Consider the following 14,446-nt stretch of genomic DNA (forward strand, 5'->3'; position numbering starts at 1 on the left):
AATTGCCGCCCACCATACCGCACACATGCCACTCGAGAAATGGAAACAATGAGATGCGACCAAAAATGATGGAAGGGAGAGGCGATTGAGCATCATCCGCCTGCTCATCGGCGATCGATGGATTTGAGTGAACATAATGGAGAGCGGAGGTCCCGTGACAGTGACGGATTAAATTTGATCCCGTGCGTCCCGCGATGCCGCATGATGCGAGCGTTTCGCGTTTTTCTTTCTCCTTTTTATTTATAATTGTCACAGTGGAGTGAAAGTCACCGTTCCAGTTGGGAACAGTATCAGTTCTTTTAAATGCACTGCTCGTGTTTATCGATAAAACCTGCTATGCTACAGTAAAGTACCGCGGTTTTATATGTTTTTTTAAATGGTTTATATGATTTAAAAAAAACAACAAACAAAGATTGCAAAGACAACATTTGCTGTTTGAAATATAATAAGCATGATCCATTCATGTCGCTGGGCATGTTTTAATGCTCTAATTAATTAATTTAATGCTCTTCGGAATACAATGTGGTATTAGTTGCCGGACTTCTTCAACAACCATGATCATTTAGTACTGTTTATCTCTTTTGTTAATGGAATTGACTCAAAAAAAAGAATATCTGAGCATTAAGTACTTGCATTAAATTATAAAAAAACCCTCCAAAAACTAATATAACGTGAATGTTCAAATGATAATAACCCAAGATAAACAGCATGTAAAAATCTAACACTCATGCAAACTAGTGTCAACATTCTCCGTCCAGTGTAATGGCCCAGCATTAAGCGAAGCACCATTGTAGCCTCCCCTCGAGCTTGCTTTGTGCAGAGTAAATGAGACATTTAGATAGAATATTAGAGCACAAACACTGGCGGCATATTGCAACGCTCGCTGGTTCTCTCCCGCTCCCCCTCGTACCCGCTGCACACTTGCGCTAGAACCACATCATCCCTTTCCACTTCCACTGTACTGTCCTTCTTGTGCGTCGCTTCCCTCTCGACGAAGAAGCAACCGAAGCAAATAGTGCTTGAAAGGACTCTTTTGGGGAAAAACCCCGAGCCTATGCGAGCCTTCCATTAACCTTTTCCTGGTACTGTCAGACCCTCGGTTTCGTTGTTATCGGTTGATCAGAAGACCTTCCTCCCCTTACCGCTCTAGGTGGATCGTTTCACGGTGTAACGAGGCCCGCTGGCCAGACTCCCGAAAATGCCGGTCGTTCGTTCGTCCTCACTAATGACTCGACCAAGATGACGGGGTGACGCAAACAGCCGGTGTCGGTGACAATCCAGGTCATCTTCACCGGGTGCTCCGTCCCTTACGAGCGTGTGAAGCGAAGCTGCAACGAATCCTGCCAAGTGGCCCACTCGCTCGGCTCCAGTCGCGAGTGCTAAGCGGCACCCCACTGTCCTCTGTCTGTTGTTTCTGTATTAATTTGTCCGTGTCCTTTTTATCTTTTGTTTCCGAAGTCGCTACTCTCTGTCACATTCCCTTTTCGCTTTCCTTCGCGCTCTCTTTCTCTCACTGGCGCAACCATCATCCCCTCCACTCAGGGCACTGAACTCTGTAGGCGGGGGTGCTGGTTTGCCATTTTCCTCCATTCGATTGCCACCAACATTCCCGGGCGACAGCATAGCCATTCCGGTGGCCACACCAGAGCGACGTGCCCGGAGGGTGCTTCAAAGCGCACTGCGTTCCGTTCCGTTCCGGATACCTTTTTTCCTCTGTTTTCCCAATGTCCACAACGGTGCGCAAGTCAGGCCTTTTGTCTTTTTTTGTATTTATATTTTTTTGATGTTTTGGAAGGGCCCTTTGACCTCCACCTCTCACCGCGTACGTCACGCTTCCTTCACCGTGGCGCTGCAGAAACATTATCTTCTTCTTCTTCTTCGGTGTGGTGCCGCGTGTCGTCTTGCGCTTGTGTGCCGTGACCGGTTGGTGCACCCTTTGCGAACCATGGACCATCTCCCGGCCCGTTAAAGGTCGCTAGATAATGGCATTGTCTATGAACAACTTGTTGTTGTCTCGGTGCCGGGGTCCGGTCGGATCCGAGGGTCTTCTGTTAACTTTCTGGCCGTTCCGCGGGCCTCGTTGCCGCGAGGCTACAAAAGCTTTTGACCGCTGCGTACCGCGATCCTTTTGCCTTTTCCTTCTATTACCTGTTACCAGTCGCTTGCGAATGAGTCCCAAATTACAATTCGGTTCGGGTCGAGCGAGTAGAAACGTGGAAGAGGATGGACGGCAAGGGAAGCGGGATACCGGTGTCTGATAAGGATGCTGCGTGAAACAAAACGAGGCAGAGCATGGGTCAAGCTCTAAAGCACCACTGGAACATTTACGTCTGACCGTTAGAACGCCGGAGGGTGTTGCGTTGAATAACAGGAGGGGAAGGGCGGTGAACAGAATAGAAAACATGGAAACAGTCAGAACGAACAAGAGACCACGAAGCACTCGGTGTTGTACTGCAGCAAGAACAAAAGCCTCAGCAAAAAAAAAGAAGAAAAAAAAGATTTTCTGCTCGCTGTAATTAGCCGCAGTGTGCAAATGCAAATATTGGACGCCATTTGCCGACCGCGGTAGGAAGATTGTTCGTTTGCTGTAGATTGACTATGCACTCGGAATGATAACAAGTTTCTTGCTTTTTTGCTGTGCCATTATGGTGCAGTGCGTTGATGAAGCTTTAAACGATTCAGTCACAGGGAAAGGACACAAAATAATCTTGGTTTATTTTGTTGAATTAAAGTCTTGTTTTCGACAGGACAATTGTCGGATGTGTTATTTAGATTTTTTTCGCAGTATCAAGATCAGAATGAATACCACACCAACTTTTCATGTTCATTGAGATTTACGGAATTAAAGCAGCTTTGATTCACAATTGCGGCCAGCAGTCTTGGCATGTACTTGAATACTTTATTACTACTACTTCTACTACTTGAATTACTTATCAATCCAAACTATAAGGAGCTGTGCATCATTTCAATCATCATTAATTATAGCAGTATAATTGGAAGAACTATTATTAATTCATTTTGTCAAAAGTAGTGTAGATTGCCTACCTTACCATTTAAAATTGTCAGCATCTAGTACTTAAAAGAACTCTTAAAGTTCAAACTAATTTGATGTAAAGATATTGCGTGTTTTTGGTAGACATATTCGTTGCAAAACTATAATATAATAACCATCGCAATTCAAATAGAATTTACACCGTAAAGATATAGAAAGATCGCAATTAATTGTACAATTGTAATATTAAATGCACAGCTATTGCTCAGTTATTACTAATGCAGGGATCAAACAAAACCGAAACTAAAACCATCCATCACACTCCTGTAAGGGCTGTTACTACCACCGTGAAATCCCATTCGGATCAAAGGACAAGGTTCCATTTTTGGGGCATTAATAAACAAGCTAAAGCACCAACTGCTTCGGCCGGTTTTGCCCCGGAATCCAACGCCTATCCCATGCCACGCTTTCGAGCACTACCTGAAAACAATAGCAAAATTACGCTCTTCCTGCCATCCGCACCAGCTTCAGAAACTGTAAAACAAAAGCCAAAGCGACCACGGAAGTACTGCTATTGTAACGTACGTGAAGTTTTCTGGTTATATTGTTGCCCCTTAAAAAAAAAACTAATGTTTCCATTATTACAGTGCGCCTCTTCCTTGGCTTCAATTTTGAAAATGAATTCATTTATTTTATTGCAAACGTTTGCCCCGCTCACCATACACTCCATCACGCTTCCTGCATTCTGCTTCCGCACTGCTCAGTTTTCGTGGGGTTTCATTTATGTTTTTTTTTTTCTTTTTTTGCTTTTTTGTTGAGACAAACGCAGGAAGCACGGTAGCCAGGAACGTGCCGGAAGCCAGCAGGCTCCTCTTCCGGCTAGGGCTTAGGACGGAAGTGTTCGGTACACAATTAAGGCATCCTCTTTTAGTGCACTCGCCGGAATTGTTGCCAAACACCTGCCAAATGCCTGGGTTATGCTGCCGCTGCCGCTGCTGGCCAGCCAGAAGGTTAATGGGCACGGCATTATTACACCATCCTAAACCATTGGGTGGCATCGGCCCTCAGGGTACGGGGTCGGTCCGGACGAAGAAGCAGACCGTTCCGTAGTGCTTCTGCTCAGCTTTTGAGTGCTTGCCAAAGACGAATAGTTATGCTCCCAATGGAGCACCTTCCAAGCTAAGGCTGAAGGACCTGCGAGACGATGCGCTCCACCCAAGGTGGCGGCCAGGATCGTGAGCCGAGAACAACGCTTTTAAAGACGACCTTCCCCACCTGGCAGCTGATGTTCTTGGTTTGGGTCTCTTAAAACATTACCAAAGTTACTCGACAAAAGTGAGCTGCCATCGGTGGACCAGAGCATAAGCTCGACAGCCATTAGCTGCTTGGCCGAAGGACGTCACTAGATGGATCCTCAGAGGAACTCGGCGGTGATTCGTTCAATGTGCTGTCACTCTTTCAGTTGCCTGGCTCTAAGCAGCTCATACCGTTGCTTCATTTGAAGTGGTTTAAATCGTTTCGTTAAAGGAAAATTTTCATTTTCCATTTGTTTTACCCCTTTCGAACAGAATTCGAACTGAATTCGTCCTTCTCGATAGCTTTTCAATGGCAGCAGTAATCCTCTTACCGTGCGCAATTTTGTGAATCCTTTACTTTCCGAATGTTACCATCAACATTCGGGCCACACATCGTTAAAACCGTTCTTCCGCTCATTCTACCTTTCTTGGAATGTTTGTCATACCATCCTATTGCCTACATGCTCTACGAGGATCATTTCAAACTCGAAACGCAGTAGCCCCCCGACAAAAAAAAATCACACTCGAAACAAAAATAAATGGCAAGAAAACCCGCAGACCGACCGAGAGCTGCCTGTTTGATGCTGTTTTGACTCCACTCTGCTTCTGGGAATGCAAAGACTGGGGTTCGGTCTTTCTCGCAGCAAAAGCCAATGCAGCCAACGTCTCCCACACTCGAACACGGCATCAATTGGCCACTGAAATGCATAACATGGGGCCGTACTCAGCATAACATGCCGGTCCGGTTCCACAAGAGACCGACCGGACTGGGGCATCCACCCAGAGAACACACCAAGGAGGGGACCACCGGGAATGTGGTGCATGAAATGTCAGCACTTTTTGCGATGTGTCCTGGGATACGGTCATGTGCGGTCGGTCTGGTGCTGCCGATCCGGTTGTTTCTAGGGAAATGTACTTCGTTCGATTTATTCACTGTCATTAGGAGACCCTCTTCTCTTGGCCACCGTGCTGGAAGAACACTGAAACGTGCTAGAGACATCCGAATCGAGAGGAGGAACACATGAACTGCTAGTGCAAGGCGGTCGGTCGTACTTCGGAATGTATTGCGGTGTAATTTGAGCCGACGTTCCGAAACTTCGAACCGAAATGCACCACCGCACCGCTGGGACACCGAGGCATCTCCGATAACCACACTCCCGAGGAAGTCAATAGCCTGAAGGGGCGGGTGGCTAGAGATGGGACTCGATGGCATCGTCCCGCCGTCGTGGTGTAATTTGCACACGCCAGTAAAGTTCCCCCGATCCTTGTGGCCGTGCCTAGTACGGATCGGAGACTTGTGCTTTTGGGTTATTGAAATAAACGATCCAAGGAGTCTATCTTGTACGAAGCCACGTTGCACTTCAGGGTAGGGTAAGACCAAGGCTACTTCGATTGCTGGGAAGGATTTACTTCGAAGCAAGATAAGACTATGAGCTTCAACAGCAAGTGTATCGTGCACCAGTACTCAGTCACTAAACATATCCGAACCTCAGCTTACTTTGCTCTCAGTACAATTTCCAAACAAGGAAAGGCATGAGCCACTGATAGAGTCTGATGCTGCTCGGTGAGCGAGGTGTAAATTGCAAATAGTTTCTTGTGCCGCCTTCAGCCCGATGACTTCAATTGGACGCCATATCGAAGTACTGTGATACCGTGCCACGATAGAGAACACTGGAAAGAGATGAAATGGGATCTCAAATCATTACCCATTGCTTCTGGCATGATTCTGACACGTTCGGTAGTGACTTAGGTAAATTCCGAAAGCATCGAACAGCGTTCCAAAGAATTTCCGCGTGTATTGGCTTTCGATTTTGCTTTGCAAAACTCTTGCACAAACCACAACCTCAGTTGCCTTGGGACTTTTGCTCCGTACCGCACGCCACTAGGCCACACTATGGCGCTGCATTGCACCGCCCTCGAAAATGCCCTCGGATCGGACATGATAACGGACCGGTGAAACCACCACAAAACTTTGCCACTATGCCACTTTTTTTTGCCCTGCCACCGAAACTCGTGGCAAAGAATCGCACCGCACGAAGCAGAGCCGGACGGACACACCAACACACTGGCGTGGCAATCGTCGAAAGTTTTCGCCAGGCCAGGCCAGAAACCAGCCAGCGGAGCCCAGTGAGTGATTTGTCTATCGGGAAGGCGGTAGGGATACCACGGATAGGTGGCGTGGGAGAAGCAGCGAAAACTGTTTGCACTGTGTAATGTTTCCGGTATCCTCGGCTACTGACCGTGGCCGTGGTTGCCGGAAAACATTTCGTTTTCGTTCGGTGCATCGGCTCAGGACCACCTCAGGAAGTGTGGGATTTGGAAGAGTTCCTTTTGTTTCTATTTGTTCTTTTTTTGCTTTTTTTATTGTTCCGGGTTTTCGGTTTTCAGTTTTGTAGTTTGGATTTGTTTTTCCAATCGAATGAAGTTGAATGATAGGGTTCCGGGCATCAGACCGTGCTGTCCCGTGGTGGTGTGTTGTGTGAAATTGTTTGGACTGCGTCTGGCACCCAATGGGGTGAAGCGGAGAGGGGATAACAATTTGCTGTAGAGCTCCGTATACGAGCACAAAAGCCTTTCAACAAATAAAGGGATAACTAACGACAGCGAACACTACAGCGAGGGAATGTTATTTGCCATTAAAAGCGTTGAAATCTGGCAATCGTAACGAGGCATTAAAAAAAGCAGAATATCCTGTTGTTTCTCAAATACTTTTCTATGCAAATCACCAACAAAACTTGTTCATAAAATGTACATAAAGGTATATAGGAATCGGTTTAACAACACGATAAACAAAAGAAAACTCATAACAAAACATACAAGATCATCATTAACATTAAGGTGGCAGTCATTAGGAAGTTTGAAAGCAAGAATTCACCAGTAAACAGCAATCAGCAACGCAAAAGTTAATCCGAATACATCCCAAAGTCGCAGGACCTGCTTGGCAGTCAGCAAAAGCAACACGACACATTGTACTGACTTGGGTTGTAGATTGGGTAATGAGGCATGGAGCAGCATGTCGGAGTGAAAACTTACTTGCTAGCTTCTGACCTCGTTGCGCTTTCCAACTCACTCACATGCATGCATGGTGCATTGAAGACAGCAGATGGAAAACGCGCTCGAAAGAAAACAAGATCTTCCATTAGGAGCGCCGGCGAGCAACTATGTGAAAGGATTGCCTTTCTGTCCGCATGTCCTCCACGCCCGTTTTCGTTCCCTTTTGAATGTCCTTTTTTCGCCCTTTTGCGCGACTAACGAGACAGTGATAATTCCATCTGGTGCACCCTCACCGTGCAAGCAGCAAAACCGACCGACCGACCGCCTGAATGCCAAAAAAAGGGAAAAGCAAGAAAACGAACGGAATCATAACCGTCCCACCGACAAACCCCCTTTCTCGGACTCACAATGAAAAAAAAACCGGCATACTTATCTCCGATTTTACGGCGCTTTGAACCATTATGCTGGACGCTATGTGAGCGGCAGCATGTGTGCCTCGTAATCAGCACCTCGTTGCGCACTGCATACTGCATCACCGTGGCCAGGTCAACGGTCGGACGGGGCCTTCAGTATTATTATCCGAACGTTAATCTGGCCTTTTGCCACCCGTCGTGGGTGGCAGCTGGCGAGTGAGTGATTCGGAGTCGGTGGCGAGCAGTCGTTCTGGAACCCCCGTCTGGCCGTTTCGTTGTGATGCGGCATTTTTTGGGCCACCGCCATTTTTTTTTTTTGTGCGCCATTTTCTAGTCCACCAACGTGCTCTTACTCAAAGGGTCATAAAGTGGGTGCCCAACGCGTTACTTTTATGATGATTGCGCCCACATTAAACAACCAACGCGCTTCGGTCTTCCAACATCTTAATTTGGACTTCAAGTCGAATCGAGGGCATTGTAGAGGGGATCACGGGCGGGGGGGGAGGTGATATGTGGCACATAAATCAAATCATATCCAGGCCATCGACCTATGCTGAACCGTAAAGGCAATCGCGTGACTCGTGAGCAGCAGCAAATGTGTTCAGTGCAGTGCAGTGCCCGGCGAAGTGAAGTTAAGTCGAAGCGAATCGGGAGTCATTCGAGGGGAAAGTGGCTAGATAAAAGTTGTTGCAGTTCCCTCGAGGCCACCATGGTGCACCCACGAACCGGTTCTATTGGGACCTATTTTCATGTTCGATTCTCTTTTTTCTTCTCTCTCTCTCTCTCGTTCTCGCACTTCCTTTCGAAAACAGTGAAGTTCCTGCGCGAAGTGACGCCATACTTCCGGAAGGCGAGCATCATCTCGGAGGTGGGCTGGGAGCTACAGCGCGCCTTCCTGTGTCCGCTCGGTCCGAATGCATCCTCACCGCCGGGCGTGGCACCGCGCAGTCCACCGCGGGCCGACACACGCTACATCCCGCTCCAGCTGACACACTTGGCCCGCAACCTCAAGTATCTCGATCCCGGTGAGTATCGCTCCGAGCAACTTACGACTTACCCCGGGGCCCCTTTCTCAATCATCATTCGGAATGCTACCTGCTATTGGGATCCCCTCTTTTCAAAGACTCCGCCGCTCTCTACCCACAATCGTAATATACTTTCTGCTCCGATGAGATTCCTTGTAATAGTTCCATATTCTGATGCACCATCCAGCTTCTGACCACCATCGTCGAGGAAGGGGGAGGCGAGCGAATGCATTAAAAATGAAGCTTACGATTCCGGTTACACCGGTGCATTCCTTATTTGCCATTCGCTGGACTCACTGGTTGCCATCAACCAGCTAGTTCATCTCGTTGGACCAGATCCACTATAAATATTTATTGCTACTTATGCTTTTGTTCAATGTAAACTGCAGCAAGTGCAGCGCTCGGTTTGCGCCGAGCTTTTGGAGATAGATTCCAGGCTGTCCGGTGCATCGTTTTACATTACGACTGGAGGAGCCAGTAGCTTCGGTAGAAAATGGAATATTTTATGGAAAATACGGATACAAATTGGACGGCAGATTGATCATGATCACTGCCATGAGGAGCACAACTTACTTCAACCAGACTGGCGCCCTGCGTTGGCTGTAAAGGCTGGTGTTTACCGGCTAATTGACGGTCTACTCGGCTCGGTTGTGCTGTCTGAACTCATTAAAAACTATCTTTTCAGTGGCATCCGGGCATGCAGGCGACATTCACCTTCCACAGACGTTCTTTCTCGATTGCTGGCGTTATGAATGCCGCAATGGGATTGCACGTTCCTGAGAGTAGATCAGCGTTGTGCTTGTTGAGTGCTTTCGCTTGAAGCGCTTTTCTATAGACTTCTCAAACGTTTGCTTAAGTGCTGCCAGTGTTAATCTCTGCGCCACACTTAATAGTTTGCATTTTATTTCAACTCATATCGTTGCTCGTTTTGGCCTCTTGGAATCATTATTTGAAGTGGTTGCACTCAAAATGTATGCTAAAACCCATGCACCAACATAAACCAAACGACGATGGGGAGATCAAATTAATAGAGACAGTCTCTTTGGCAGATGTAAGTGCAGCAGTCACTGCACTCATTTATGTATCACTTGTGCACTCATTGGAAAACGATTACGATCTCTACTTCAAATCAAACCATCAAATCCACGCTGTACTGTGTGCTCTAGCGCTACATTACATCGTCATCAACTGCATCAGTAACTGGCAGCCTGGAACATGATGAGAGTCTGTAAATCAAACACACAACGTTGGCCTGATCCTAGTCAATACCTTTCGGTCATTTATTTCCATTCCATCCAGCTAAATATTTTGAACAAACAGATACCAAACATACATCGAACGTACAGGCAGACAGGCATCATGATATCATGTTGGCGAATGCGCGCAACTTGGCCTAAGGCGTCGAAACCATCTTGTGCCATCCACGACATCCTGGTTTGGATCCAAAATTAGTTCCGTTTGAACGACAATGAATGAAACCCATCCTCTTCCCACAGATCTTTCACCATCTTGGAGCTTGGAGGCTGAACACAAAGCACTCTAGTGCCGTTGCATTTATGCTTTCTCTCTTCTAGTCTCTCTCTGTTTTTCGTCTTGCCCATTCAACCTCTCCGAGAGGGTGCTAACATACACCCTTGGGTGAGCAATTTATTTTCTGTTCAACTCACCCGCCCCACTTTGCCTCATTGACATTTCACATTCACATCGAACGAGCGTGTTCAACACTCGCCCCCGTACCGTATCAACTGCATTCCATCGGCTGCCAGAAAGATAAAACCAAAACGATAATCGACGTTCGGTTGGATGTTAGGCAGGTTGTTGTTTCGTTTGTTTGTTTCTTTGCGCTCCCGGCAGCTCCAGGGGTAAACGGTGATGCTCCCGGTTTGGGTCGTAATCGACACCCTACCATCGTTCCCCTCTGCATGGGGCCTGACCGATGGGTCCCTTGATTTACATTACCATTTCAACACGCCACGTTATCGCTCGGTGCCGTTCGGAACGGGAATTCTCTGGGCAATTTCCTGATTCAATAATATCCAGCCCTTATCGGCGCAAGCCCTCATGACGACAGATCCTGTCGTTAAGAGAAGAATCACTGTGCAGATTTTACATTTTTCTATCGTTAAAGACTTTTAGTTGGTGTTTAACTAAACGATTTTAAGATTATTTAACAATTTAAGTTTACTCTCTACCATAAAACTGCTTGTTGTATAATTTTGAAGGATATTTCATGCTAATCAATTTGAAAATTTTACAAAATTAAGAAAGATTGTTACCTTCATGCCGATCTGTCAACCAAAAACTCCTCCGTTCTTTGATCACCGAATCATCCCCGTAGACCGCCGTTGCTCGCAAACGTGCCAAATCAACAGATATTTATAATGTTTATCTTATGTCAGCGGTATTGACCACTGACAGTGATTGAATGAGGTATCGACTTCCTGACGGTGGCGGCTCCGCCACTACACCACCAAAATTCCGACGTTTTCGACGTGAGCTACTGGCGCCTCCATTATCCGAGCGCAATCATCGAGAACCCTCGACGAAGGCGGCGCATACGTCTGACCTCGGTACACCCAAAATGTGTAGTGCACCGCAGTGTCGAGAGCGCTTTTGATAGTTCCAATTCTGGCTGCACTCGAGCACTCTCGACGAACATCGATGCTAACGAGCACCTAAACTGTGCCACAAAATATTGTTCCACCCCTGGCCGATGGCCGATGGTTCGCGTGCCAACCGAAAGTAGAACACACAGCTGGCTCCCGGGCGTCGTGCCGCATAGTGCCAGCCAGCCAGCTGGCTGGAGTCGCCATCAATGCATTCGACAATCGATCGACCGGCGTTCCCAGTGGCGCGTTGCGATGCTGCAACACTGCATCGTGGTGGTCACCGGTGACTGCGACCAAATTAAAACAGTTTCCAATCGATTGGTCCCAGTCTGGGTTGCGTCTGGTCCACGATCGCGACTCTTTCCCTTCCACCAACCAATCGGTAACCGGAGCAAATACGTTTCGGTCTCTCAATCAACGGAAGATCACGGCCGATGGCTGCCGCTGGCCGCAGGCCTGTACACAAGCTGATACTTCCGGTAGCTCGCTCTACAGGATGCCGGCATGGTTCACAGCAAACGTGGCAAAAAGCGGCTACCAACGGCCATCGGCTACAGTTTAATAATCAAATAATGCCGTCGTTGTTAAGGGGTGTAGGCCCTTTTGAACGGTAGAGTGCCCATCCGGGGCATGCATCCTTTGCAAAAAAAGGTTATTAAGTTGTATTGCATTCCATCGAACCACCCTAATCTGGCTGAAAGCAGACGGTGTGCAATTACTCAACCTTCCAGAAAGAACGATTGAGAACAGAGTTCAATGATAAATTGCTGCAACCAGCTAGTCCAAGTGGATGGAATGTTCTAAACAATGGAGATTGACAAACGGAACACAAAACACAGTTCGTCGTCTTCCAGAAACCATTCCCCCTTGACATAAACGCACATCAATGTTAAATGAGAAAAGTTGTGAACAAATTTGTCAGCTCTCGCGCGCCGCAAAAAGTTTCAAACGAACCGATTATCTCGTATCGGCATTTTGGAGTGCATTTGATTTTGATCGAATTTTCATTTTCTCCTCCCCCGGCTCGGTGCTCGTGGTATCGTACAATACCCTGGGCCTGGGCCTGGTGTCACCAAATTTCCGAACACACATTCCGAGCACAAAACGTGAATCGTAAAATGCGACAAGGAAGGAAAAAGAAGAAGGAAAAAGAAGAAGAAGAAGAAGAACAGCCCCCCGGTAAACTCTAAATCGAAATCGATCAATAAAACGCTCAGCTCTCACTTCGCAAAACCCTTCGGAGCCACGGATTGTAGATCACATTCCGGATGGATCACGAACTTTATTGCACGACATCCGGCCCACCACACACACCGCCAGTGGGTGTCAGTGTCTTTGGTTCATGCGGTAGCGTGCTGTGTCTAGATTTGTGCCTCGGAAATGTCGGGGGACTGGTGTTTTGGGAAAAACTTTTTGCGGACTACGACGGTGACGTATGAGCTATACTAATTTGCACCGACAGAGACAGACACACTGCTCCTACAATTCGTTTGTGTGCGCAAAACTTTGCAGACAAACGAAACTTCGTTTCAGCTCTTTGAAGTGGCCAGTATCGATTGCTAATAGGCTAGTCGAGCATAATGAGCCCGAAATGGAAGCACCCCATTCCACGATGGTGCCAAGGGGGTAGTACTTTCTGGTTAGTTTCAGTTTTGCAGAGCATTTCTCGTCGCTGGTTCGATCTATAAACGCATGAGGAAGTTCATTTGCTAGAAAATGGAAATTGCTTTTTGTACGAAAGTGGATGAGGTTTTGGAAAATGTTGTATAATTAACAGATGCTGTGGCTTCAGTCGATCATCCGTTAGAAAACTTTGATACGCATGATGGAGGAATCACTTGTCTGATGAAATGAAATTCCCCTCAAACTTCCGTATTGGTTATTGACTTTTTCCTTCAATTCAGTCTTGATCGACGTTGCGTTCTGTTCTTGAAATTGAGGAGTTTTTCCTGCTGCAAAATCCAACACCATCAGCGATAAAGAAGGAGGTTAGCAGCGGCAGCGCGATATCAGCGAAATATGCTGTCAGAATTGGGATGGAGTAATTTGCGGTTTCACGTGTCTTACTCCTGTTGCCTGGGCCATTCATTTTCGACTAATCCACTTTTCACATTTTCCTTTTCCATTTTTCCGATCCAAAGATACATTTTCGCGCAATGCTGTGTAGGGCCCACTGGCGTGAAAGCTCATATCATTGTAATGAAAGTGTATGCTTAATAGCAGAAACAAACTCTACACCAATCGTGCTCGATGGATGAGTTTTTCTAGTAAACCATTATGTCCAAAAACCACAAAGCTCCTATATTGCAACACTCTCACCCAGCAAAAACAGGAAAAACTGTTATTTGTTTTTAGAGAAAACCGTATTTCCTCGAAATTCCGATGCATCCAGCGCTCCGTGAAAGGTAATAACAGCGTGACGAGAGAGCACACGAGGCACACCCTTCTATCTGCGATCGGTGGCTGAAGGATTAATAAAACCCTAAGGTGCCCCCCGGTACGCCCAGCAGCCAATTCCTGGCTACTGAAACAACGTATCATAAACTCACGAAACGAATCGTTTCGCTTCCCATTCCCCCTCACTCTCTCCCGACGATTGTTGTTCCCGAACGGTGGCTGTGCTCTGTTTTGATCTTATAAAATTGATGCAACAAAACCGTTTACACATACGCCCTTCCTCTACTGTGGCCAATTTGAGCGAATCCCAAGGAAGGGGCGCAAGCAAAGCGTCAAAGCCTGAAGACCGAGTCTTCCAGGCTGGTCCGATCGGGCTCTCATAAACAACATCATGTTGCGATTTTATCTGCCCATATCTTCGGGGATTAGGTATCAGACCGGGAGGGAGTGGAAAACACCAACCACCACCACCACCGGGTGACAAAATGGGGCATGGGGGTGTGATAAGGGGTGCGTCATGTATCGCGGGAACCATGCGGTGAATTTATTGCAAATCGAATTTCTCTTCCAGTGTTTCGGGCTCAGCAGCGGCACAACCTTTTCCGTGGATTCGTTGTGATGGTGTTGATGGTGTGATGTTCAACTATTTTATCTTCAAACGGGTCCCATTTTGCTGTTGATTTTGGGAGGGGGAAGCATTTCTACGAAAGGTTTGGCACCA

The 14,446-nt window shown here is 47.1% G+C and overlaps 1 protein-coding gene across 6 annotated transcripts in view; it reads left to right on the top strand.

Moving 5' to 3' along the window:
- LOC126577998 (beta-1-syntrophin) overlaps positions 1 to 14,446 on the top strand; it is a 104,632-nt gene that overhangs the window by 70,883 nt on the left and 19,303 nt on the right. For all 6 annotated transcript variants that reach the window (XR_007608370.1, XR_007608369.1, XR_007608372.1 and 3 more), the window contains exon 6: positions 8,507 to 8,719. Coding sequence is in view for 1 of the 6 variants with exons in the window: in XM_050240143.1 (XP_050096100.1) it covers positions 8,507 to 8,719 (213 nt within the window). In the remaining 5 variants the exon portion in view is untranslated. The remainder of the gene's footprint in view (positions 1 to 8,506; positions 8,720 to 14,446) is intronic.

Source organism: Anopheles aquasalis, chromosome 3 (assembly GCF_943734665.1).
Source record: "Anopheles aquasalis chromosome 3, idAnoAquaMG_Q_19, whole genome shotgun sequence".
Taxonomy (NCBI): Eukaryota; Metazoa; Arthropoda; class Insecta; order Diptera; family Culicidae; genus Anopheles; species Anopheles aquasalis.